Below are 24,313 nucleotides of genomic sequence, written 5' to 3'. Positions count from 1 at the left end.
TTACTCTTTTAAATTTTTCTCAATTTCCTTTTATGTCTCTATAGGTTTTATTTATATATTTTTGATTTAGTAATTAAATTTATCTCATTAGCCACATTAACTCACATTAACTTTTAAGTTATAATCCACTTACGTAATTTTTTTATAAATTCCTTTAAAAAAGTATAATGTGGCAAATTAAATTGAAGCCATGATTGATAAAATTGAGTTAAAAGTTTCAAAAATGTTATCTTTTAAGTTATAAGTTCTAATGAAAATGAGTCATGGTCGATAAAATTGAAACCAAAAATAGATTCGGTGGCCGATTTTGTGTGGGACAGTGGTTGAGATCGATTCAAATGACAAAGAATTGTTGGCAGTGAATTTGAGAGAAAAAAGGTTTGCTGTAATTTGGTTGCCATTAATCTGATTTTCAATTTTTATTCTTTTAATTGCAGAAGGAGGGGTTGCAGATAGTAGATGTATAGGAAAAAATGTAAAACTGTAAGACCCAACGCAGGATAGTAAAGTCTGAGGCAGAAATAGGAGTGTAATGAGCAACTCGCAGCAGAGGATTCTACTCTGCACCTCCACATCTAAACCTGTCACCCCCAACCAACGTGAAAAATACAATTTTGCCCTTCAACAGTTTTAATTTTTAATTTTTTCACCGCTCTTTCTAGAATGTTCGAAAGTTTCAACATGTCAATTTCTAAAATTTTCGAAACTTTAGAACAATTCGAAACTTTCGAAATAGAATTCCAAAATTTTTGAAACTTTCAAATAATTCAAAACTTTCGAAATTTTCCAAATTTGGAAACTTTCGAAACATTCTTGATTTGGAAACTTACGAAACATTCTAAATTTTCGAAACGTAATCCTTATTTTGAAAATTTTCAAATATGGAAACTCTTTTCTTTAACTCTTTTGTATATTGTTTACCTTCTTTTAATGTCTCTGTTGCCACAACAGATAAAAGAAACAATGCACAAAGGAAACACAAATTAAAAACATTGATTTTCATCACTACAATTTCTATGAATTTAATTGTTGTGAAACATATGAATATACTCGGAAAGATAAATAGGTATGAAAATCAAAAGTAGATTTATTAAATAATATATTATTTAATTGGCTTTCGAGAATATTGAGCCATTGAAGGGTTATTGAGGTAGGTAAAGTGTTTAAACTTTGACAACTACGAGGTTGCTTGATAATTTCTTTAATAATAAACATAATTCTAGACTTTTGGTAAACATAATTATCATACGTTGTCAATAAAAAATAGTTATTGACACAATAAAAAAAATTACTCTTTTAAATTTTTCTCAATTTCCTTTTATGTCTATAGGTTTTATTTATTTATTTTTGATTTAGTCATTAAATTTATCTCATTAGCCACCTTAACTTTTAAGTTGTAATCCACTTACGTAAATGTTATTTTTATAATTCCTTTAAAAAAGTAAAATGTGGCAAATTAAAATTGAAGCCGTGATTGATAAAATTGAGTTAAGAGTTTCAAAAATGTTATCTTTTAAGTTATAAGTTATGATGAAAATGAGTCATGATCGATAAAATTGAAACCAAAAATAGATTCGGTGGACGATTTCGTGTGGGACAGTGGTTGAGATCGATTTAAATAACAAAGAATTGTTGGGAGTGAATATGAGAGAAAAAACGGTTTGCTGCAATTTGTTTGCCATTAATCTGCTTTTCAATTTTATTTTTTTAATTGCAGAAGGAGGGATTGCAGATAGCAGATGTATAGGAAAAAGTAAAACTGTAGGACCCAACATAAGGTAGGAAAGTCTGAGGCAAAAATAGGAGTGTAATGAGCAACTTGCAGCAGAGCATTCTACCCTGCACCTCCACATTTAAACTTGTCACCCCCAACCAACGTGAAAAATACAATTTTTCCCTTCAACCTTTTTAGTTTTTCATTTTTTCACTGCTCATTCTAGAATATTCGGAAGTTTCGACATGTCAATTTCTAAAATTTTCGAGACTTTAGAACAATTCAAAACTTTCGAAAATAAAAAATTCCAAAATTTCTGAAACTTTAAAACGATGAGAAAAACTGTAAAAAAAGTCTCACCGACTCGTCGGAGTGCCATAAGGGTCTCACTTCAACTTCAATGAAAAATGAAAATGAGTAGTTCTTCTTAAAAGTTTCGACGAGAGAAATTCAAAAATGATACTATTTTTTTGAGACGACAAACGTGGTGATCAGAATTGGCCAAAAATAGCTCGCCCAACGAAAGAAACGCATTTCTTTTTATGAAACGAAGCCACAATTGATAAAATTGACACCAAAAATGGATTTAGTGGCCAATTTTGTGTGGACAGAGATTGTGATCGATTCAAACAACAAAGAATTGATGGGAACGAAATTGAGAGAAAAATTGTTTCGCGGCCAATAGTCTGACTTTCAATTTATATTTTTTTAATTGCAATATTAGTGGTATAGATAGAAAATGTAGAGGTACAAGAATAAAACTGTAAGTCCAAACACAGGATAGTAAAGTCTGAGGCAATGGGTGTAGGAAATAAAAAACCAACCAATAATAGCTCAAATTAATATGCAGAAGTAAAAAAATAAGGGTGTTAAGAGTCGTTTGGTCCAAAATTCATTTTCTAGTATTTCTAAAAATCTTTAATAAATATTTTATTTTACTTATCCACGCTAGAAAATTTTTCTCCAAAACACTCATTTTAACATAATATTATTTTTCCTTAATATAGATAAATTTAGTTTTAGTCAAAACTCTCATACTCAAAATAGTAACTATAATTATTACTATAATATTTTTTCAAAATAATAATATAAAAATACAACATCTTTATAGATTAGTCGAAATGATAAAATAAATAAATATAACATCAACGATTTATATTAATTACTAAATCAAGATGAATATGTAAAAAATCATCATACCGTAACAACTATATAGAAATAAAGAAAATCAATATCAATATTACTAATATCTCAAGATAATTATTTTTAAAATAATTAAATAAAATAAGATAAATTTAAAAATAATTAAATATAATTGTGTGCACACTTAACATTAGTCAGCATACAAGAAAGTATCAAATTAACTACAAATACACGTATGCACGTAAAATCGCCTAAAATCTTATACTTTAAAATGTGTACACTAAAATACTATTATTTTTAGAAAAATATATAAAATATAAAAAGATAATATTTGATATTTATATCACTCATTTACTCTAACACGTACAAGAATAAAACATCATATAAAGAAACTAAATGAGATTAAAGAAGCGAATCTGTTATAAAAATAAAAATAAAAATGATCACGTACATAAGTTTACATAAACGGTTATACATGGTATGTAAAACATCAATATATTTTTTTAAAGCTTTACAACACCAATTATTATTATCATTCATTCACCCAATCATGCAATGATTATAGTGTATGCTTTATTTATATTTTATTTTTACAACTAATAATGTGATGGCCTTCTCCTTGACCCATACCCTTTCCCTTTATTTTTTTTCTATCACTTTGTTTCCCTTTACTGTACAGCCCATGCCCCATCTCCAATTCCTTGCTATTGCATTTAACCTTTCTATATCTTTCATCATCTTCTCATACTTTGCCAAAGCTTTTTCCTCCTGCTTTGCTTTCTTTGCCAAAGCTATTTGCTTCTGCTTTTCTTCCTTTTCCTTCTGCTTTGCTTCCTTTGCCAAAGCTCTTTGCTTCTGCTTTTCTTCCTTTTCCTTCTTCTTTGCTTCCCTTTCCTTTTGCTTAGCTTTCTGCTTTTCTTCCTTTTCCTTCTTCTTTGCTTCCCTTTCCTTTTGCTTAGCTTCCTTTGCCAAAGCTATTTCCTTCCGCTTTGCTTTCTTTTATTCTTTTAATTGCAGAAGGAGGGGTTGCAGATAGTAGATGTATAGGAAAAAATGTAAAACTGTAAGACCCAACACAGGATAGTAAAGTCTGAGGCAGAAATAGGAGTGTAATGAGCAACTCGCAGCAGAGCATTCTACTCTGCACCTCCACATCTAAACCTGTCACCCCCAACCAACGTGAAAAATACAATTTTGCCCTTCAACAGTTTTAATTTTTAATTTTTTCACCGCTCTTTCTAGAATGTTCGAAAGTTTCAACATGTCAATTTCTAAAATTTTCGAAACTTTAGAACAATTCGAAACTTTCGAAATAGAATTCCAAAATTTCTGAAACTTTCAAACAATTCAAAACTTTCGAAATTTTCCAAATTTGGAAACTTTCGAAACATTCTTGATTTGGAAACTTACAAACATTCTAAATTTTCGAAATGTAATCCTTATTTTGAAAATTTTCAAATATGGAAACTTTCAAAATTTTAAAAATGTAATCCTTATTTCAAAAATTTTAAAATTCGAAAATTTCAAAATTTGAAACTTCCGAAACTATCAATTTTGAAACTTATGATAAATGGTTAAAAGGGTAAAATTGTATTTTCATTTGTCTTGAGGGGTGGCAAGTTTAGGTATGAGGGTGCAGGGTAGAATTGTCCTTCGCAGCAACTGTAGGAAATAAAAGTCCAACAAATAATAGCACAAATTAATATGCATAAGTAGAAAATAAGGGTGTAAACAGTTATCTGGTCCAAAATTCATGTTCTAGTATTTCTAAAAGTCATTAATAAATAATTTATTTTATTTATCTACGCTAGAAACGTTTTCTCCAAAACACTCATTTTAACATTATATTATTTTTCCTTAACATAGATAAATATAATTTTAATCAAAACTGTAATGATCAAAATAATAACTATAGTTATTACTATAATATTTTTCAAAGTAATCACATAAAATACATCATCTTTATAGAATATCGAAATGATCAAACAAATAAATATAACATCAACAATTTATAATAATTACTAAATCAAAATTAATATGTATAAAATCATCATACAGTAACAACCACATAAAAATAAAGAAAGTCAATATCAATATTACTAATGTCTCAAGATAATTTTTTATAAAATAATTAATTAAAATAAGATATATTTAAAAGTAATTAAATATAATTATGTGCACACTTAACATTAGTCAACATACAAGGCGCATCAAATTAGTTACAAATGCATATATGCACCTAGAATCGCCTAAAATCCTAGACTTTAAAATGTGTACACTAAAATACTATTATTTTTAGAAAAATATAAAAATATAATATTTGATATCTATGTCAATCATTTAGTTTAACATGTACAAGATTAAAACATCATATAAAGAAAATTAATTCTAAATTTAATTAACATATATTCTAAATTTCATTACTCGTTTAAGCACAACATGTCAAAAATCAATTAGCTTAGCATTATAAACTAACATGACACAATGAATCATTTAAACAATTGCATATAATATTTCAATCACGAACGAAGGAAATAAGTCTTATAGATTTAGTAATGATAAACTTATTACTTAAAGTTGAGTGAAGCGATATTATGCCAAATAGATGGTTAACTCCAACTAATTTCTCAAACAATAATTTTCAAGTTTTATTCTCTAAAAAAAATTAAATAATATTATCAATTTCTCAACAAGTTTCCCTTAAGTAAGAAAGAGAGAGCAATTTTTCAATTATTTCATATCCTCGTGAATTTCAAATAGAGATACACATAAGAATTCGTATCATGAGCAATTTCTTAGAAATCAAGAACTAGAGTACATAAACATAGTGAAAGAGGACAAATACTTTCTAGTTTTACTCTCTAAAAAAAATTAAATAATATTATCAATTTCTCAACAAATTTCCCTTAAGTAAGAAAGAGAGAGCAATTTTTCAATTATTTCATACCCTTATGAATTTCAAATAGAGATACACATAAGAATTCGTATCATCAACAATTTCTTAGAAATCAAGAACTAAAGTACATAAACATAATGAAAGAGGTCAAATATTTTCACATAGTTTCAAAATACACTCCAACCTAATATTCATGCCACATAAACCATTAACAACTCCAACAGTGATGCCAAATAAGACTCCTAGTCACTCAATTTTTTTTTATAAGAAATGAACATGATTTTCTTTATATATTTCAAAAAAAAAAAAATTAACAAGTATTCCTAACAATAATAACAACAAGTTAGTGTTGCCTCTTTTATTGACGATGAGTCATCGGGGTAGCTAGTCTCTCTTAGTCATGTAGTCAACTATATAAGATAATCATAATTGTGGTAATTCAAATTCAAACATTGGTAATTAAAAGTATCTTCAAAGTTGTCCAGAAGTGCGAAAGCGGCACCGCAACTAATAGTCTGTGGCGGAGCTTGGTAGGGACAGGGGGTGGTCGCTGCCACCCCAAAAAAAAACCAAAATTATAGGTTTAGTCTCTCTTCCTCTCTTTCAGATTCAGATCCAGTCTCTCTTCCTCTCTTTCAGATTCAGATCCAGTCTTCATCTATCTCGATTCACGATTCCACCCTCTTGCCATCTTGTGTTGTTGATGCCTTGCCTCGCTTCAGCTCGTCTCGGCCTCGCCCCGCCTTGCCTCGGACTCGTTTCGCTTCAGCTCGCCTCAGACTCGTCTCGCCTTGCCTCGGCCATTCTTCGTCAAAACTTCTAAGGTTTGGAATTTGTTGATTTGTTGATTTTCCTGATTTTCTTAACAAGGTGTTTGAAAAGGAGTTTGAACAATGTTTGTGCTGATTTGCTGATTTTTGTTGCATACAAGGTGTTTGTGCTTTTGCTAAATTGCTAAAGTGTTGTTGCATACAAGGTGTTTGCTGATTTGCTAAAGTGTTAAATTGCTAAAGTGTTGGTTGTCTCTTTAGAATGATTTGCTAAATTGTCGGCTGTCTGTTTAGAACTATGTATAAATTGTTAAATTGTTAAATTGTTGATTTTAGAATGATTTGCTAAATTGTTGGTTGTCTGATTAGAATGATGGCTAAATTGCTGATTTTAGAATGATTTGCTAAATTATTGGCTGCTTGTTTATAATGATGGCTAAATTGTTTAACTACTAAGTTGCTGATTTTAGAATGATTTGTTAAATTGTTGGCCGCTCGATTAGAATGATGACTAAATGGTTGTTGCTAAATTGGTTAATTTGAATTGTTGTTGCTATGTTTATTGAACAAGATATTTGACATATTTAGAATGATGGTTGCCTGTTTGCTGATTTTGTTTACTAAATTTGTTTTCTAAATTGCTAGTTTTGCTGATTTAGAATAAAGAAACATAAATAATAGATGCATGTTTTAGAATTCAACTCTTTAAATTTAGCTGCAAGTATCAGTTCTCACTTCTCAGTCTATTATTGACGATTTCAAGTTAATTATGCTTTTTATAACTTATTTTTTTGCTATATAATATTATTTGCTTTATACATATTGTAATTTTATGTCGGCCACCCCAAACTATTTAGTCAAGCTCCGCCATTGATAACTTTGCATATGGTGCGCACTCTTCATAGAATAAAAACTTGAATTTGATTTAGAGGAACATAAACGTAAATATGATAGAAGACAAAAAGATTCCATCTACTTTTTTTTAAGAATCATCATATATATGAATATCATCTGATTCAAAGAAGAAGAAAAAAAAACAATGAAAAAGACATCTAGAAGATAACAACTTGGACACCTTTTCACTTCATTTGGAAAATGAGTCAACAAAAAAATAAATGTACATCTTCATCGTAACAACTTGTACGAATTGCATTTCCAAATTTCCATAGCTTGAGAAGACAAAAATCAATGACACACAAAATCATTATGGGTCCTATAAAACTGAATAAAAATATAATATGATATTGATATAAAAAATATTATCATATTCAATGTTGATACACAGGTAATAATTATTAAGATAATAAATTTTTATTTTATCATGTATTTGATACATCTCATTAATATAATGTATATTATATTTAAGTAACAAAATTACTATTGTGAATAATTATATATTAGTTTTTAAAAAAATTAATTTATCATATTTTAAATATTATAAACTAACAAAAAAAATACTAAAAAATTAAATACGTAATGAAATAATATTATGTTTAAAACTATTCATTGACACTGTTAAATAAATAATTTAAATTTTAAAAAATATCACGAGTAACTAAATAATTCTATTTTATTTTTTAGAATATAAATAAAGATTTCATATATATTATATGTAAATGACAGAAATATCTTTGTAAACAAATTATATTCAGTTTAAAATTTCAATTAATTTTTATTTGTATTTTTTAATAATTTTGAATGCTAATTTATTAAATTATATAAAAGGCAAAACTATCCTTGTGATAAAATCATAAACATTTTTTAAATTATTTATTAATATTTCGTTTTTAAGTTTAAGATCAAATTTTATTAATTATTTTTATATTTATATTTGAATAGATTTATATTTTTATATTTTACATTATATTTTATAAATTGTTTTTATATTTATATTTTATTATATTTTAATTTGATATTTTAAATTATATTTTATAAAGATAATTGAATAAATTATTGTTTTTTTATCATATCCTGTCAATTTTTAACTCAGCTCATAATCAGGATAAAAATTACAACTAGAGAGACAAAATATAATAGAATTTTGAATTAACTTGTTATATCATGTTGGTTCATCCGACACTATTCATATATTATGATAATTTATTTCAGTTATATCAATCAAACAGACCTTATAAATATTATTTCCTCGTATAGCCTATAATTTCAAAAGCCTCTTATATTTTATAATCATTTAAAAAGTTTTGAACAATCTTTGTGATTGTTTTAAAAACAACTCATATTGAATTGGAAAATTATCAAAAGACACTCGAATACATTGAGAGATAGAAATAGAGATAATAATATGATAAATGTAATATATTAATAATGTCATAGAAAGAAAAAAAAATATTAAAAAAATATAAAAATTAAAAGTATAGGTGTATAACTACTCTATTGAATTTTCTAAAGTAGATTAAGAAGGTAAATTTTTTTTTTTAATAATTATATTATTCTCAAGGAAATGCAAAAGGAGATTTAGTATAAATAGATATATGTGCATATTAGTATGACATGTACAAATATAGATTGCTACTTTACAACCTAGTGTGAACCATAACCACCTTACTTGAATGCAAACCATTAAAAAATAATTGAATTTCAAAATACAAGGCCACCCTCTCATTTTTCTTCTCTAAGTTTCAATAGCTTTACAACTCTCTCTTTAACCTTACATATCTTTCTTCTTCTAGCTAGGAAAAAAAAACTACTAAAAGAAAGAGAAAAAAATAAATGAAAATATATTAGCTTTGATTAATTGTTCCCCTTACATTCATATATATGAGTTCTGAATCAAGAAACTACACTTTGGTGTGCCATCCTCCCAATAATGAACGTTTTGATATATGGCACTCATCCAACCCTCTTAATAACCCAAATTCTCTTTTCTTAATGCAATATTCTTTGATTGCCATTGTCTCTCAATGTGTCAATCTTTTTCTCAAACCCCTTGGTCAATCATCCATTGTATCTCGAATTCTTGTAAGCTTTCTCTACCCTATATATTTTACTACTTTGTTTTATTCATTATATAATATTAATATTTTTTTTAAAAGATTGAAAAAGGATAAAAAATTTATTGATTAAAGTGACACTAACATCATTTTACAACTTTTCTTAAGAAAATTTAAACTTAATATTCTTACCATTGAACCAACATATCATATATTATAATATTTTTGAATATATTATATAATACTATTATCAAATTTGATGCATTATATATAACCACCGAGTAATAAGCTTTATTATGATTTAATTTTCATAGATAGCCGGTGTAAAAGATTTTACGTATGCATTCATTCATTTATAATAATCAATCATTATCACTTTTGGTATTAGTTCTTAAAATATCTCTTCAAATATTTGTGGTGAAATGTAAATTTTTTTATACCAATAATACGTTTCAATTAAACTCTAAATGTTAAATAGTAATAAATATTCTAGTTCAAATATAATGTAAAGCAAAAGACATTTTTGTTATTACAAACAAGTGAAGAAACTTTGATAAGTATATTCAAACAATATTTGATACTATCTCTAAATATGATATCCGTGAGATTTTTACTGTCTTTTTTTAAAGATATTTTAAAATAAAATTAATCATACTAATTATTTACTTACTAACTTCTCCCTAATAATATTACATATTTTTCTCCAATATATAATAAATATTATAGTAAAAAGATAAACTAACTCTCTCACTTCAAATGTAAATTAGTAAAACAATGCAAATTTTCAACAAATTTAATACTACAATAAATTTTTTTAATTCCTACAATTTAGTCAACTGAGTCTTATATCTAGATAAAGGTAGTATTGTGTCTTAGAGTTTAGTCAATGTAAAAAGTTTATGATGTAAGCACATGACAACCAATCATATGTGTGACTTTAGAAGCAATTACGATAAAAGTCAAACAATTATAATTATATAACATTTAACAGTACATAATTCCTTTATATATAAATTAAATTTGTGTATCTTGTGTAAATGTAAGAAATTCATTATGTGAACAGGGTGGAGTACTAATTGGGCCAACATTTCTTGGACACAAAAAGGTCAAGTTAGCAAATGCATTATTTCCTCTCAAAGGATCAATGATAATTGAAACATCTGCAGCATTTGGAGTTATGTTTTACTTCTTCATAATAGGTGTGAAGATGGATCCTGCCTCATTGTTGAAGCATGAAAAAAAGGCCATGACTATAGGTCTTTCTGTATTCACATTCACAATGGCAATTCCAACTGGTTTGTCCATGTTCATGATTAATCATGTTTCCATGAACAAGAGTCTTTCAATTTCCCTTCCATTAATAGCTTTATCACAATCCTTCACTGCTTTTGTTGTCATAGCTATCCTCCTCACAGAGCTTAAGATCCTAAACACCGATATCGGCCGGTTAGCCATGTCAGCAGCAATGTTTTGTGATATTGCAGGCTTTATATTGACAACAATTATCTTTGCATTGATGCAAAATAAGGGTGGTAACATAGTGACATTTACATGGATCATATTATCTATAGTTACACTCTTTGTTGGCATTATATATGTAATGAGACCAATACTAATAAAGATCTCTAAGAAATTCTGTGGTGAAAAGCTTGTTAGAGAATGGTTCATTATTTGTATCTATGTCTTTGTTTTGATAACTGGATTTTTTAGTGAAATTATTGGACAACATTATATTATGGGACCATTACTTTTAGGATTGGCTATTCCAGTAGGACCACCTTTAGGAACAAATTTGATTACTAAAATGGAGACATTATGTTATGATTTCTTTTATCCAACTTACCTTGCTATTAGTGGATTAGAAACGAATCTCTTCCAAATTGATTGCAAGACAATGTGGATTGTGTGCACTGTTGTGACTGTCTCTGTTGTGGTTAAGATAGGAGCTGTTATCTTGTCAGGATATTACAATAATATACCTTTGAAGGAATGCTTTGTGATAGGACTCATTCTAAATGCAAAGGGCATATCAGAACTTGTTGTTTATAATCTATGGAAGGGAAATGAGGTACAATTATTATTGTATTTCATTTGGTTATTTAAATGTGTGATGCTGTCACTTTTGGACTAATCTGATTAACAAAAGACAAACTTGAAGACCAAACTAACTTACATGAGATATATTTGAAAACTAAACTGAATAAAGAAAATGATTGTTTAGTCATTGAGATTATCAAATTCCAATCTTGAAAAATCTATGTACATTTCTTCATTGATTGGTTAACTAAAAAATTAACATAACCTCTTGTTTTTCTCTATGGCAGATACTATCAGAGCAAGAATTCTCTTTGGCAGTGTTTTCTATTATAGTGATAAATGCTATTATAACACCCCTTGTAAAAGTCCTGTATGATCCTACCAAACAAAATCATCCCATAACAAGAAGTTCCATTCAACATACAAAAGAAGATTTGGATTTTCACATCATGGTTTGCATTCACAAGCATGAAAACATCCCAACAATGATGAACCTATTGGAAGCATCTGATGCTAGTGCAGAGAGCAATGTTAGAGTGATAGCTCTTATCCTAGTAGAGCTTATAGGAAGATCTAGACCTCTTCTCTTCGCTCACCAGCCGCACAATCTCCTACGGTACACCGCATCAAAATCAACTCATATCAACAATGCATTTCACCAATATGTACAACAGAACAAAGGGTATGCGTCCGTGGAATTATTTACTTCAATCTCAAATTATGAAACAATGTCCGATGATGTTTTTCGTATAGCAATTGACAGAATAGCCAACATTTTGATTCTTCCTTTTCACAAGAAATGGGAGATAGATGGTAGTGTTGAAATAACAAAGAAATCCATTCAATACATGAACATAAAAGTTCTTGAAATGGCACCATGTTCGGTCGGAATCCTAGTTGATAGAGGTAGTAGAAATACCACACAATTGTTTTCGACACCAACATTATCATCATCAGCAGCAGCATGCCGTGTAGGTGTGTTCTTCATTGGCGGCTTAGATGATATAGAAGCACTAGCTTATAGTTCAAGAATGTCTAGACATGAAAATGTGAAGGTAACAGTGGTACGGTACCTTCAATTCGGATCAGAAAATTCAATAGAAAGAAGACGCGAGAGCGATCTTATAGACGAATATAGACACTTACATTTTGGAAATCGTAGGTTTAAGACTATTGATGAAGTTATGAAAGATGGGATAGAAATGTCTGTAAGTATTAGAAAATGGATAGATTGTTTTGATTTGGTAATGGTAGGAAGGGAACATTCAGAATCTGCTTTGCTTAAAGGGTATGAAGAATGGAGTGAATGTCCTGAACTAGGACTCATTGGAGACATGCTTGCTTCACAGGATTTTGAGACAAAGGCATCAGTGTTGGTGGTGCAACAACAAAGACTTATACAAAGAACATTTGCTAAAAGCAAAATTTGTCCTATGCCAATTGAAAGAGATCGTAAGCTACATTATGTTCCATTTGATATGCAACTACAAATAGATGAAAAATTACAAAGAAAATAAATAAATATATTTACTCTCTTTTAACTTTCTTTGTTATTTCTTCCACACTTTTTTTTAAACCTAAAACTTCATGCATACCATACACTACTCAAATCCATTACCACTATACTAATCTTAGTGGCTTATTGTTTCTTCGACGCTAATTAATCCTTTCTTACACTCAGGTTCACCATTATTATATTTAATAACTATGACATTAATGATCATTTTACAACTTTCTCATATGAGCTTTAAATTATGTCTCTTGAGGTTATAAAATCAATCTTTTATCACTAAATTGATACCTCATAGGTACATATCAATTTGTATACTTTACGAGTTAGTTAGCACTACAACTAACTTAATTAATCAATAAAACTAGTTGAAATAGTTGTTTATCAGATATTACTTACCTCTAAACCGAACTAGTAGATTACTAAAGTTTATTCCCCTAATATTTAAACAAAAAAATTAATCAATAAAACTATTTAACAAAATTAATTTAATCACTTTTTTAACTAAAATAATTAATTTTTCCAAAAAAAGAAACTAAATGGGAAAATGACCTTGGACTGGCAGTTGTAGTAATAAAGGTTTCCATTTGCCTACTTCCACAAATCGCCGCCGAAAGATATTCCTTTCTTTACATCATCTATTAGCCAATCATGTCAACTTCACAGTCTTCAACTCTGAAAATTGGCATTGTTGGATTCGGTTCCTTTGGCCAATTTCTTGCTAAGACTATGATCAAACAAGGTCACAATCTAACAGCAACTTCTCGAACTGATTACTCTAACTCATGCCTCCAATTAGGCATCCAATTTTTCAGGTAAATCATGTTTCTTTATTTAATTGATTAATAATATAAGGAAATGAAAATTGAACACCTTTATATTTATTCACCGTTACGTTGCAGGGATGTTAGAATGTTCATTGAGGCCAACAACGATGTCATACTCATATGCACATCTATTCTGTCTTTTTCGGAGGTTCTTAGGTCTATGCCGCTAGCTTGTCTTAAGCGACAAACAACACTATTTGTTGATGTTCTTTCAGTCAAAGAGCACCCAAGAGACCTATTATTACAGGTACTTTTGTATTTTTACTTGATACCCTTTTGGCCATTTCTTCTAGTTTTGTTTCTTTATCAATGTGTGTTTGTCTTGGTTAGAACAACAAAAAAAGTAGTCTGTCTTTTGTTCCAGTTTCTCTTTATATCAATTCTGCATAATCTGTCAAAGAGAATAATTTCTGAATGTTTGGATTGTTGCTGAAAGCATATTTGCGAAAACCTTTTAGCAAATAAGGGATGGTAAATCCTTTTCAGGGTTTCAGGGACGGACTAAACCCTGTTTGGATAAAAAACTTATTTAAGTGCTTATAAATAAATTATATCTTTATTATGGACATTTCATAGATTGTTTTCATATGCTCTCACAAATAGATTCACGAGTACTTACGCTAATAAATATGCTCAATTACGTCAATCTAAACAGACCTTAATATTTCTCTGCCTATATTTCCCTAACAGGTACTGCCAGAGGAGTCAGATATACTCTGCACTCACCCAATGTTTGGACCAGATAGTGGAAAAAATGGGTGGAAAGATCTCACTTTCATGTATGATAAAGTTAGAATACGTGATGAAGCTACCTGCTCTAGTTTCCTCCATATTTTTGCTGAGGAGGTAAGTTACCTTACTCATTTGATATCAACTCATCGTCAACCACAATGTCTTTCCAACTAATTGTGCAGCCAATGAAAAATGAAATAGTAAAGTGTCAAGTTAGTTTCCCCCCAAAATGAAAAATTATGAACCGGCTAGGTGTTCTTCAGATAAACAGTTTAATTATGCGCTTATAGCATAAACACTTATATGATACTTTCTCCATAATGAAATAAACAAAAATATATTTGTACTAAATTTTTAACTAGATACATAAACCTTTCAACTACTACTATTGCTTATATTTTATTCGAGAGGGAGTAAATGTAGAATAGAAGATAATAAAAGATAAAATAAAGATAAAAGATAAAATAAAGTAGAATAGAACTGATTTCATATAAGCTATTTTCCTAAGTTATCCTAAAAACCTTATGAAAATAATTGAAAACAACTTATGAACATGTCATAAGCTATTTTCTTAAGCTCTCGAAACAAACTCACAAGTACTTATATCAGTAGATAAATTCAAATAAATCAATCCAAACAAACTTAATATCACATCAATATTACTATATTCTTAAAACGTTTTATGTAGAAGACTTAATCACAACTCATAGGAAAATGACACATGGGTAAGATCATAACTGATATAGCTTAGGATGAGGCTCCGCCCATATGACAATTTAAAAATAAATCTGTTAGATTCTTCAAGCTTCAATTGGAAACCTCAGAATTTACTGTAACTCACATTTATTCAAGGCAATTAATTATTTCATCCTACTTTTTTAACAGGGTTGTAAGATGCTACAAATGTCATGCGAGGAACATGATAAAATAGCTGCAAAGAGTCAATTTATCACACACACAATAGGCAGGTAAGCTGCCTTCTGAAATTCGAATCAAACATTTACTGATGTTCATGCTTAGTAGCTACAATTTTGGGATTCTTTTTTGGTAGGACATTGGCAGAAATGAATATTGAGTCAACAACTATTGATACAAAGGGCTTTCAGACACTTACTCAACTGGTACTTTGAATCATTTTGTTTTCAAACTTTTTCCCCATTCTTCCTCGTAAAGCTTTCTTTACTAGGCATGGCATAGTCAATATGTGATTAATTGACATATCACAACTTAATTGCAGAAGGAAACCACCATGAGAGATAGTTTTGATCTGTATAGTGGACTATTTATACATAACAGATTCGCTACGCAAGAGGTATGGAACTGACAGACAGATTACAGTTTCCAAAAGTATAGCATTCACAACTTTTAGCTTTGTATAATGGAATAATAATCATTCATTTTATTGAAACATTAAAAGAAGTAAATGAAGATAGATTCATGAGTTGTGTCAAATATACATACAGCTGGAAAACCTCCAACATGCCTTGCACAAAGTTAAGGAGATGCTGGTTCAAAGGATGAGTGAGGAGCTGGGTCCAGAAGAAGACTGAATATTGATGTATAATCTTGTTTACAATGTTCATTCATAAAATATGTTTTATCATTTTCCTTTCTCAGCCAATGAGCAAAATATCTACAATATTTTCAAAATCAGCAATTGCTGATCGTAATGGATTGTTAGAGAGGTAGGTGTGTATGTGTCAGCTATGGTGTGGCCTGCACATAGTATTTATCTCCAACATCATTCTGTCCAGAATTTAGAACTTGACTTGATGGAATAATACAACTTATTTTGGTAACTGAATAATACAACTTTTTCCTAGGCAACATAATTTCCTTTTCCATAAATGCTAGCAAATAGTAATGTCAGCATATTTCGAATTTGCTGCAAATATCTCCAAGCATGTTGAACACATATTTGGGGCACAAAAATGACTAGTGTGTCTTTTTGCTTTGCTTATGTCCTCTCATAAATAATAACAAAACTTGAAATAGTTAATACAATATAAAGCACGTGCAACTAGTATATCAAATATGGCCATCGTGTTCAAATGCCGATTAAGCTCAATATTATTGCAAAGATCAATATTTCTGAATCTGTAGTTAAAAAAATTTGCCGATATGCTATTTGCTACAGAATACAAAAAATAACTGGACTGTAAATTGAATTCACATCTCAGCTCCCAAACAAATTAACGGCGCATAACTAATCATCAACAGTAGGAAAGGCTGGCTCACTTGATATTGTTGAATGATGGTAAGACAGCAATAATAGGGTCTCCATAGCCAACGGCCTCTGTAAAAATTAAACAGCAAAAACACTAATAAATTCACCAAAAGTATGTATCTCAGACATGCCCATCAATTAAAGTAGAAGAACGATAAATGTGAACTGTCAATCATCAAAGTTCCATTATAAGTTAAACATTTATAATATTGTCTGAGTGTTGACAGTGAGCAGTAATTCAAAAATTTCATGGATATCATATCATGTGACTTCTCGTCATTTAACAAATGCAAACCAAGGATGAAGACAACTTGTGAAATTAAGTCAGGCATTGGTACACCAGTAATTTTACAGAGTACTCGAAAAATGCTAGTATCTTTGCTGCTGGAGAATCCAAGATACCCTGGTTTGGTTGGACATTTTGTTTATGGTACCTGGAAATCTCTACTTGGTGGGCCAGAGACAGGAAAAAAAAGAAGTGGATGTTGAACCCCTCAACAGGAACTTTCAAGTTAATGTCCAAGCCAAGTGAGCTAGGCTCACAGAATTGGTAGGACAGTTAAAATTCTTTCTACTATACATTTTAGTATGCAAGGATGAAAGTCCTGGCATTTCAACAAACCATTTTTCTCCAGTCTTAGTCAATCATTTTTGCTACATTTAATTACTGGAAGCACAATTATACTTTTCTTATTTGAGAAGACCCATAATACTTGAGTCCCATATCAAACAATTCGATGTATTTCATTAGAAATCACAAACATTATACCTCCATCCTGAAAGAATAGCTTCAACACTTCTCCAGCCACACCTGACTGCAAGATTTGAAATTAATACAAAAAACAAAAAAAAAGTCAGGAGCAGTACATAAGAAGGATGCTTAGTTAAAGAAATCGACAAAGATCACCTTAACGGGAAGTGGAGTGCCAAACTGATCCAAATACCCTATAACTTGCCCATCTTTGATTATATCACCCTGTGGATTTTAAATTGAAAACAGACAATTGAGTTTATGCAAAAATACGACAATCCTAGCAAAAATACTTGTTATCATATTTTAGAACAGCAGAGATTTTATAAAGAAACTGCGTCACATTTTCTATTCTTGTGCAGTATGTTAGCTCAGTTCTGGTCACCCTCTCATGCATGGTTGGGATTTTTCATCAAGCCAATGCAAAGGGAGTATTAAATTATGTGCTCTAAGTACATAACAAGCTGATGACTTAAGAAACACTACAATGAATAATAGACAGAGGAACATGTATTGTCAAATACCTCTTTACAGTTAGGAGGTTGCTTCTTCCCCTTCACAGTTCTACCTCTTCGAAACGAACCAACCTGGAGAGAGAAAGAGAGAGAGAGAGAAGACTCTACTTAGCTCATGTCATAGATGGTAACTCGGTGAAAGCAAAACTCGACATATGTATTTGTATTTATATATGGCATACCGTAGGAGCTGCAACCAAGACATAATTTTTAGCACCTGAAGCCTCCAACACAGCCAGCTTTGATGACAGATCATCGGAGTCATTTACAAATGGATTGGTCTTTCCTGAAGATGATTTTGACGATGATGATGATGGGGTTGAAGGCGCAGACTCAACCACAGGTTTAGTTGGAACAGGCGGTGGTGTAGTTGGTGCATTGTTGAACATAGGAGCTGTTGCTACTCCCATGTTTCGCTTCATATGCATCTCAAAGTCCCCAACCTATTATCACAACAAAAGTCAAATAAAGAAGGATTTTTTAGATTTAAATGAATTGCCTTTAGCCATAATTTATCTGGGACATTAAAACGTCATTTGATTCGCATGGCTAACCCCACTTAGTCCTTGTAAGACTTGAGCATACTTCACCTCTTGAGCTAGCTTTTGTGTGGAGTTAGGCCTAAAAGCCCAAATTTAAAGATGAACCAAAGACACACACAAAAAGGAAATGTGGAAACCATACCATGTCTACAACCTCATGGTTATAAGCATACAATGAATTTTTCTTTTAAATTTCGTGAAAGCAGAAAACAAGAGACTAGAAGGTCACCTTTAGTTTCAGTTCTGCAATTTGAGTCTCATCGCATACATCTAATATTAAAGCCTGATCATAAGCAAACCAAACATTATCCAAGTCAGGGAAAAAGAGTTGATAAGATATATGATCAAAAGCAAGTACTATCATCATCAAACAGAAGTATTTTAATATGTATGCAGTATAACGTTTCCTATAGATTGGTAAAAGAAGTGCCAATATGATTGCCCAGGTATGTTCTTCATCGTACTAAAAATATGTTGATTTGTGAATTTGTGGCATACTATTGCTAATTTCCACAGAAGTGTATCCTTTATTGATAACAAGCTATATGATGTTTCAGGTAAATATAAAAAAGGATAGCTATAAACCTCAAATCCATTGGGAAATGCAGCTGTTTGCAAAGGTTTTTTCTCCAGAGAATCTTTTGTAGAGCCATCCGAAGAAGCTGCAGCAATATAACATAATTATCAGGTCCTAAAGTAGAACAGCCAAGTTGCAATAACATGTTACCTCCAAACTACATTTCTCAATCAGTAATAGTAATGCTCATAAGCAACAGAAATGGAATTGTTGCCTAAAATAAAACATTTTTCTTAAAAAGAAGCAAAGAAACAACAATAAATGACACATAGCCATTACAACGAGCAATGATAGAAGTTAAGGATTTCAAATTTGATCAGGATAATACTTAGAGAAAATATAAACCTTGGATGATATGTATAGAAATATAAAACTGCTGACCAAGACTTCAATAATGATTAATGTATTTCAAAATCTTATAACCATTGCAAAAGCTATAATTATTATTATTATAAAGAACAAGGCTTGCCAGTTGCTGCATTCAACCAACAGCCACACAGAACACAAATATAAGTACATAATTAATTTCAGAATCAAAACAACCCACCCTGAGTCTTGGAAGTGTCAATAGCTTCTGTTGTTTTTGTGCATGACACTAGTGTTCGATTCCATTTGTTGTGTTTATCACTAATTGCCAAGTTTTGGATGAAAGGTCTACTTTGAAAGTTCCATCCAACTTTTCGGACGGGAATTAAACCTGGTTTCTGAAGTGAGGATTGCATATGGGACATAAAGCCTGTGGGATCAAAAAGTAAACATTAAGCATTTGATTGCAATAGTTTTCAACATGATCACTAAGCATATGGTAATAACAACAACCAATTTCAAAACTTATGTATTTCAATAATAAGATGAATGAAGACAATCCCTTATAAAGTGTGTATCCTTAATAAATGTGGTGACACTGAGATTAATTACTGTTAAACTCGTGAACATACCTCTCTTGTGTTATTTTAGTAATGATAATATATATTAATTAGAAAATTGTACATAACAATACTAAGGAAAAAAATTGTTTATCGAAATGAATGAATGAATAAATAAATAAATAAAAGATGAAGAAAACAAAACGGAGATGAGAGATCAGAAAAAATAAAGAAACAGAGATTATCTGCATTGAGCTAAAGAAAATATAAAAAATGCATACAGTGAGAAGATCGAATGGCAGCGGAGGAATCCATGAATGGAAGAAGAAATTGGGAATTTGCAGAGAGAATGAATGAATGAATGAATGGGTAAAGCGTGAGAAGTTATTAAAGAGAAGAAATGCAAATACCCAACTTGTTAACGAATTGTATTGTTGCATTGCTTCGAAATCTTCGCCTTCTCTCTTCACTCGCTTCCTTCCTATAATTTCTTTTTCAATTTTTGTTTTTTAAGTTCAATTATTATTTTCTCAATAATATCTTAATTTTATTAAATTTTCTGTCAAAAATTATGTTTCATTATTCATTGTAGAGAGATAAATTGATGACACGAAATAATAAACTATTAAGAATGATATAGAAAAAAAGATAAATAATTTATTAACTACAGTTTTTTGTTTGGTTAATAATATATTTAACTATTTATTATCTTCGTATTTTTAAAAATCTTAAAACAACAACTAGAAAGTGAAATTTTAAAATTAATTAAATTAAAGGTTTAAATGGACTATGTTTGATGTGTCTACTTGGGTGTGTACAGGTTCTAGCACATAAACTTCACATGTCACAAATACGTTGATATTGTTAATATCAAAAATATAGAACATTGAATAAATACGTTTATTTATTATAATTAAATAAAATTTAAAATTGAGAATCGAAATATATATGTGCATCTAAATAGAGTAATTTATTTCATTAAAAAAAATCTAAAATAGATTTGATAATTTGTTAACTTCATTTATTTATCTACTACCAAAAATACATCTTTAACTTTTATAAATGTGTTTGAGATGTATTTAAATAGTGTCAAAACAAAGAAAAAATTTAGGTACACGAACGCACCTAATTTCAAATGTGTACAAATCATGGAAATATACCTTAGTTTATAAAATAAAAAAGTTTAAATACATAGTTTAATGGAGATGCTGAGAGATCCAGTAAAATACTTTTGAGAAGTTATTGTCACATTAGTTTGCATATAATTGCAATTGAAAAATAACCACAAAATGGTGAACTCCCATTGAGTTTTTAGTATAAAAATTTACATTTAGAGTGAATGTCCTCTTTTCTCTTAAATATATGTCTAGAGTGTTATTACATATTATATAAAAAAAAAAGTATTTTTTATATTAAATTATTTAGTGATATAAAAAACTAAAAACAGATTTGGGTTTATTTACCATAATGAATATATTTAAAAACATCATTTATTTTCATGAGTAGCTATTGGAATATATGTATGTTATAGTGTGAATTTAAAAATGTGTTGAAGTCTCACATTGGAAAGAAATATTTTCTTAAATTTAATTAGAAAGAAACTTGTTTTTTTAAAATTCAAGTCCCACATTGGTAAGAATATTTTTTGAAATCCCACTTTGAAAAACTATCATGTTTTGTGTAGTTTTAATTCTATACATACTAAAGTCCCACATTGTTTAGAAAATATATGTGACTTTGCTTCCATCACTATAAAATGAGTTTCAAGCTATTGTGAAAAGTACACCAAAGTTGGATGCTTTTCCCAACTTTCTCTTTTCTCCCTCTTATATTCTGTTCGCCTAATTTTCGAGCCACTTCTCCCCTTTCTTTCTGTCCCTTCGGTTTTAGAGCGGTTATTATGCCGCAATCCCATCGGTTTTAAAGCGGTTATTATGCCGCAGTCCCTTCGGTTTTAGAGTGGTTATTATGCCGCAGTCCCTTCGATTTTAAAGCGGTTATTATGTCGCAGTCCCTTCGGTTTTAGAGCGGTTATTATGCCGCAGTCCCTTTGGTTTTAGAGCGGTTATTATGCCGCAGTCCCTTCGGTTTTAGAGCGGTTATTATGCCGCAGTCCCTTCGGTTTTAAAGCGGTTATTATGTCGTAGTTATTATGCCGTAGTCCTTTTGTTTTTAGAGCGGTTGCTATGCCGTAATCACTTTGTTTTTAGAGCGGTTATTATGCCGTAGTCCATTCGTTTTTTTTGTCTTTTTTTGAGCGGTTATTATACCGTAGTTATGAATGGTCATAGTACCATATTGAGAGTGACTTTAATTGTCATATTGAGGGTGTAATTCTAGAACGGTTTTCCACGGTGCAGTGGAACTCCGATACAGTGAATCTGGGCTGTTTTATCCTGGGGACTTCGTGGTTGATAGTCTGCCTTGCACAATTTGGGCAGTGCCGCGAAACGTCTTAAAGAGAGCGACCTAGTCCGCGACTCAACCCAGTAATATCTTCGGTGGCATAAATTGTGAATTTTAAATAGTTTTTGAAATTCAAAATCCAATTTGAAATTTAAAATCCAACAATTTTAAGACGTTTCGTTCTGCCATGTCAACCGAAGAGATTACTGGATTTGGTTATGTTGCCTCTCATTTCGATAAAATGTTTCAGTTTGAAGCAAATAGAAAAGGATAAAACAGTTGGAGAATTAACCCATGGGAGAATAATGATAAGAATTATATTCTTAATCGACTTGTTGATGATCTGTATAACTATTACAGTTCCAGCAATAATGCGAGATATGTTTGAGATACTCTAAGTAAGTTGTGATTGCTACCTAGAGTATCAGAGAGTATCAGATGTCTGATACATGGAGGCTGACAGATCCGTGGAGGCACATGGAGGCTGATAGATTCATGGACGTGGAGGCACACTCCCGTAGAATTCAGAAGATAATTCATGAGATAAGCTATTAAGGTACGTCATTCATGGCATATTTAAATTAAACATTGAAATTTAATATGTCTCTTTTGTTTGAATGTTGAAATCAATAAAATGTCTGTTTATGCTTACATGTTGTGTGATTTTAATTTTGACATGCTAGACTATGTGATGTGAACACATCTGATTTCAAAATTAAGTAACTTAGTTTTAATTCTAAAGTTATTGTTAAATGATTTTGAAAAATGTGATTTTTATAGTCAAGCTAAAATAACAAAGAGTTCACATAAATATGTAGTTAGAGAATCTAAGTCTTTAGATTTATTACACTTTGACATATGTGAACTTGATGAGACGTTACCAAGAAATGAAAAATAAAAGTGAAACACTTGGCATGTTAAGGATCTTTACAGCTGAAATTGAAAAATCAATTTAATATAAAGATTAAGAGATTCCAAGTATGATTTAGTTTATTTAATGAGTTTTATAAATTGTCTGGAATTATACATGGAACAACTACACCATAATTACTTGAAGTGAATGGTAAAGTTGAAAAGAAAAAATAATATAACTTTTATTGAACTAGTTGTTGCTAGTATGTTTAACTCTAGTACTACATCTCATTGGTGTGAAGAAAATATATTGTTTATTTGCTATGTTTTGAATAGAGTTCTTAAATCTAAAAACAAAAGAGCGAGTTAAATTCGCCAGTAGAGCCTATGAATGAGAATTCATTGGGTATGCGGTAAAGAACAAAGCGTATAGGTTTTATGACCTAAACGCAAAAGTGATCATAAAGTCAAATGAAGTTGACCTCTATGAAAATAAATCCCCTTTTAAATTGAGAAATAGTGGGGGCAGCGAACCTAGTCAAGTTACTGTGAAATAGTGGGGACAGCAAACTTAGTCAAGTTCATGTGACAAGAAGCATTGAAAGCAACAAACAAGACGAAACAAAAACTCAAAGGAGTAAGAGAGTAAGAGTTGCTATAGATTATGGACCAGAATATATGGCTTATAATTTAGAAGAGAATCTTGCAAATCTTAAAGAAGCTCTGTCATCATTGGATGCAGATCTATGGCAAGAAGCTATAAACGATGAAATGGATTCTCTAGAGTCTAACCGAACCTGACATTTAGTACACTTGCCTCTTGGTTGCAAACCAATAGTTTGTAAATGGATTTTGGAAAAGAAACTAAAACCCGATGGATCTGTTGATAAATACAAGGCACACCTTGTAGCCAAAGGTTTTAGACAAAGAGAAAATATAGATTTATTCGAGACTTTTCCACCGATCATTAGAATAACATCCATTAGAATACTCATAT

General features: G+C 30.2%; 3 protein-coding genes and 1 long non-coding RNA gene across 6 annotated transcripts in view; 2 read left to right on the top strand and 2 right to left on the bottom strand.

Annotated features, from left to right (window-relative positions):
* LOC105851658 (uncharacterized) overlaps window positions 1-1,281 on the bottom strand; it is a 2,178-nt gene extending 897 nt beyond the window's left edge. Inside the window, exon 1 of the long non-coding RNA XR_012162083.1 lies at window positions 922-1,281. This is a non-coding gene — a long non-coding RNA (uncharacterized lncRNA). The remainder of the gene's footprint in view (window positions 1-921) is intronic.
* An 8,020-nt stretch (window positions 1,282-9,301) lies between these two features.
* On the top strand, window positions 9,302-13,055 carry LOC101500398 (cation/H(+) antiporter 15-like). Its single transcript, XM_027332117.2, has 3 exons — window positions 9,302-9,502; window positions 10,538-11,542; window positions 11,799-13,055. The coding sequence occupies exons 1-3, from the start codon at window positions 9,302-9,304 to the stop codon at window positions 13,026-13,028; spliced, it is 2,436 nt and encodes an 811-aa protein (XP_027187918.2). The 3' UTR covers window positions 13,029-13,055.
* Window positions 13,056-13,598: 543 nt separating this feature from the next.
* Window positions 13,599-16,379, top strand: LOC101505291 (arogenate dehydrogenase 1, chloroplastic-like). 2 transcript variants are annotated; one of them, XM_027332031.2, is made up of 7 exons: window positions 13,599-13,836; window positions 13,924-14,095; window positions 14,539-14,694; window positions 15,466-15,548; window positions 15,632-15,701; window positions 15,818-15,927; window positions 16,044-16,196. In XM_027332031.2, exons 1-6 carry the CDS (start codon window positions 13,673-13,675, stop codon window positions 15,902-15,904), a joined length of 732 nt encoding a protein of 243 aa, XP_027187832.1. In that variant the 5' UTR covers window positions 13,599-13,672; the 3' UTR covers window positions 15,905-15,927; window positions 16,044-16,196. The 2 variants fall into 2 exon arrangements, with proteins under 2 accessions (XP_027187832.1, XP_004490996.1); XM_004490939.4 differs by having other exon boundaries at window positions 13,600-13,836; window positions 15,818-15,892; window positions 16,044-16,379.
* A 200-nt stretch (window positions 16,380-16,579) lies between these two features.
* LOC101505618 (uncharacterized) lies at window positions 16,580-20,588 on the bottom strand. Of its 2 annotated transcripts, none has more exons than XM_004490941.4 (9): window positions 20,474-20,588; window positions 19,740-19,928; window positions 19,201-19,277; window positions 18,845-18,898; window positions 18,256-18,516; window positions 18,083-18,145; window positions 17,715-17,783; window positions 17,577-17,622; window positions 16,580-16,876 (listed from the first exon to the last, which is right to left on the bottom strand). In XM_004490941.4, exons 1-9 carry the CDS (start codon window positions 20,496-20,498, stop codon window positions 16,815-16,817), a joined length of 846 nt encoding a protein of 281 aa, XP_004490998.1. In that variant the 5' UTR covers window positions 20,499-20,588; the 3' UTR covers window positions 16,580-16,814. The 2 variants fall into 2 exon arrangements, with proteins under 2 accessions (XP_004490998.1, XP_004490997.1); XM_004490940.4 differs by having other exon boundaries at window positions 20,340-20,483.
* Between the last annotated feature and the right edge of the window lie 3,725 nt (window positions 20,589-24,313).

This window comes from Cicer arietinum, chromosome 2 (assembly GCF_000331145.2).
Source record: "Cicer arietinum cultivar CDC Frontier isolate Library 1 chromosome 2, Cicar.CDCFrontier_v2.0, whole genome shotgun sequence".
In the NCBI taxonomy this organism is placed as follows: domain Eukaryota; kingdom Viridiplantae; phylum Streptophyta; class Magnoliopsida; order Fabales; family Fabaceae; genus Cicer; species Cicer arietinum.
This window is presented reverse-complemented; position numbering and strand designations above follow the sequence as displayed.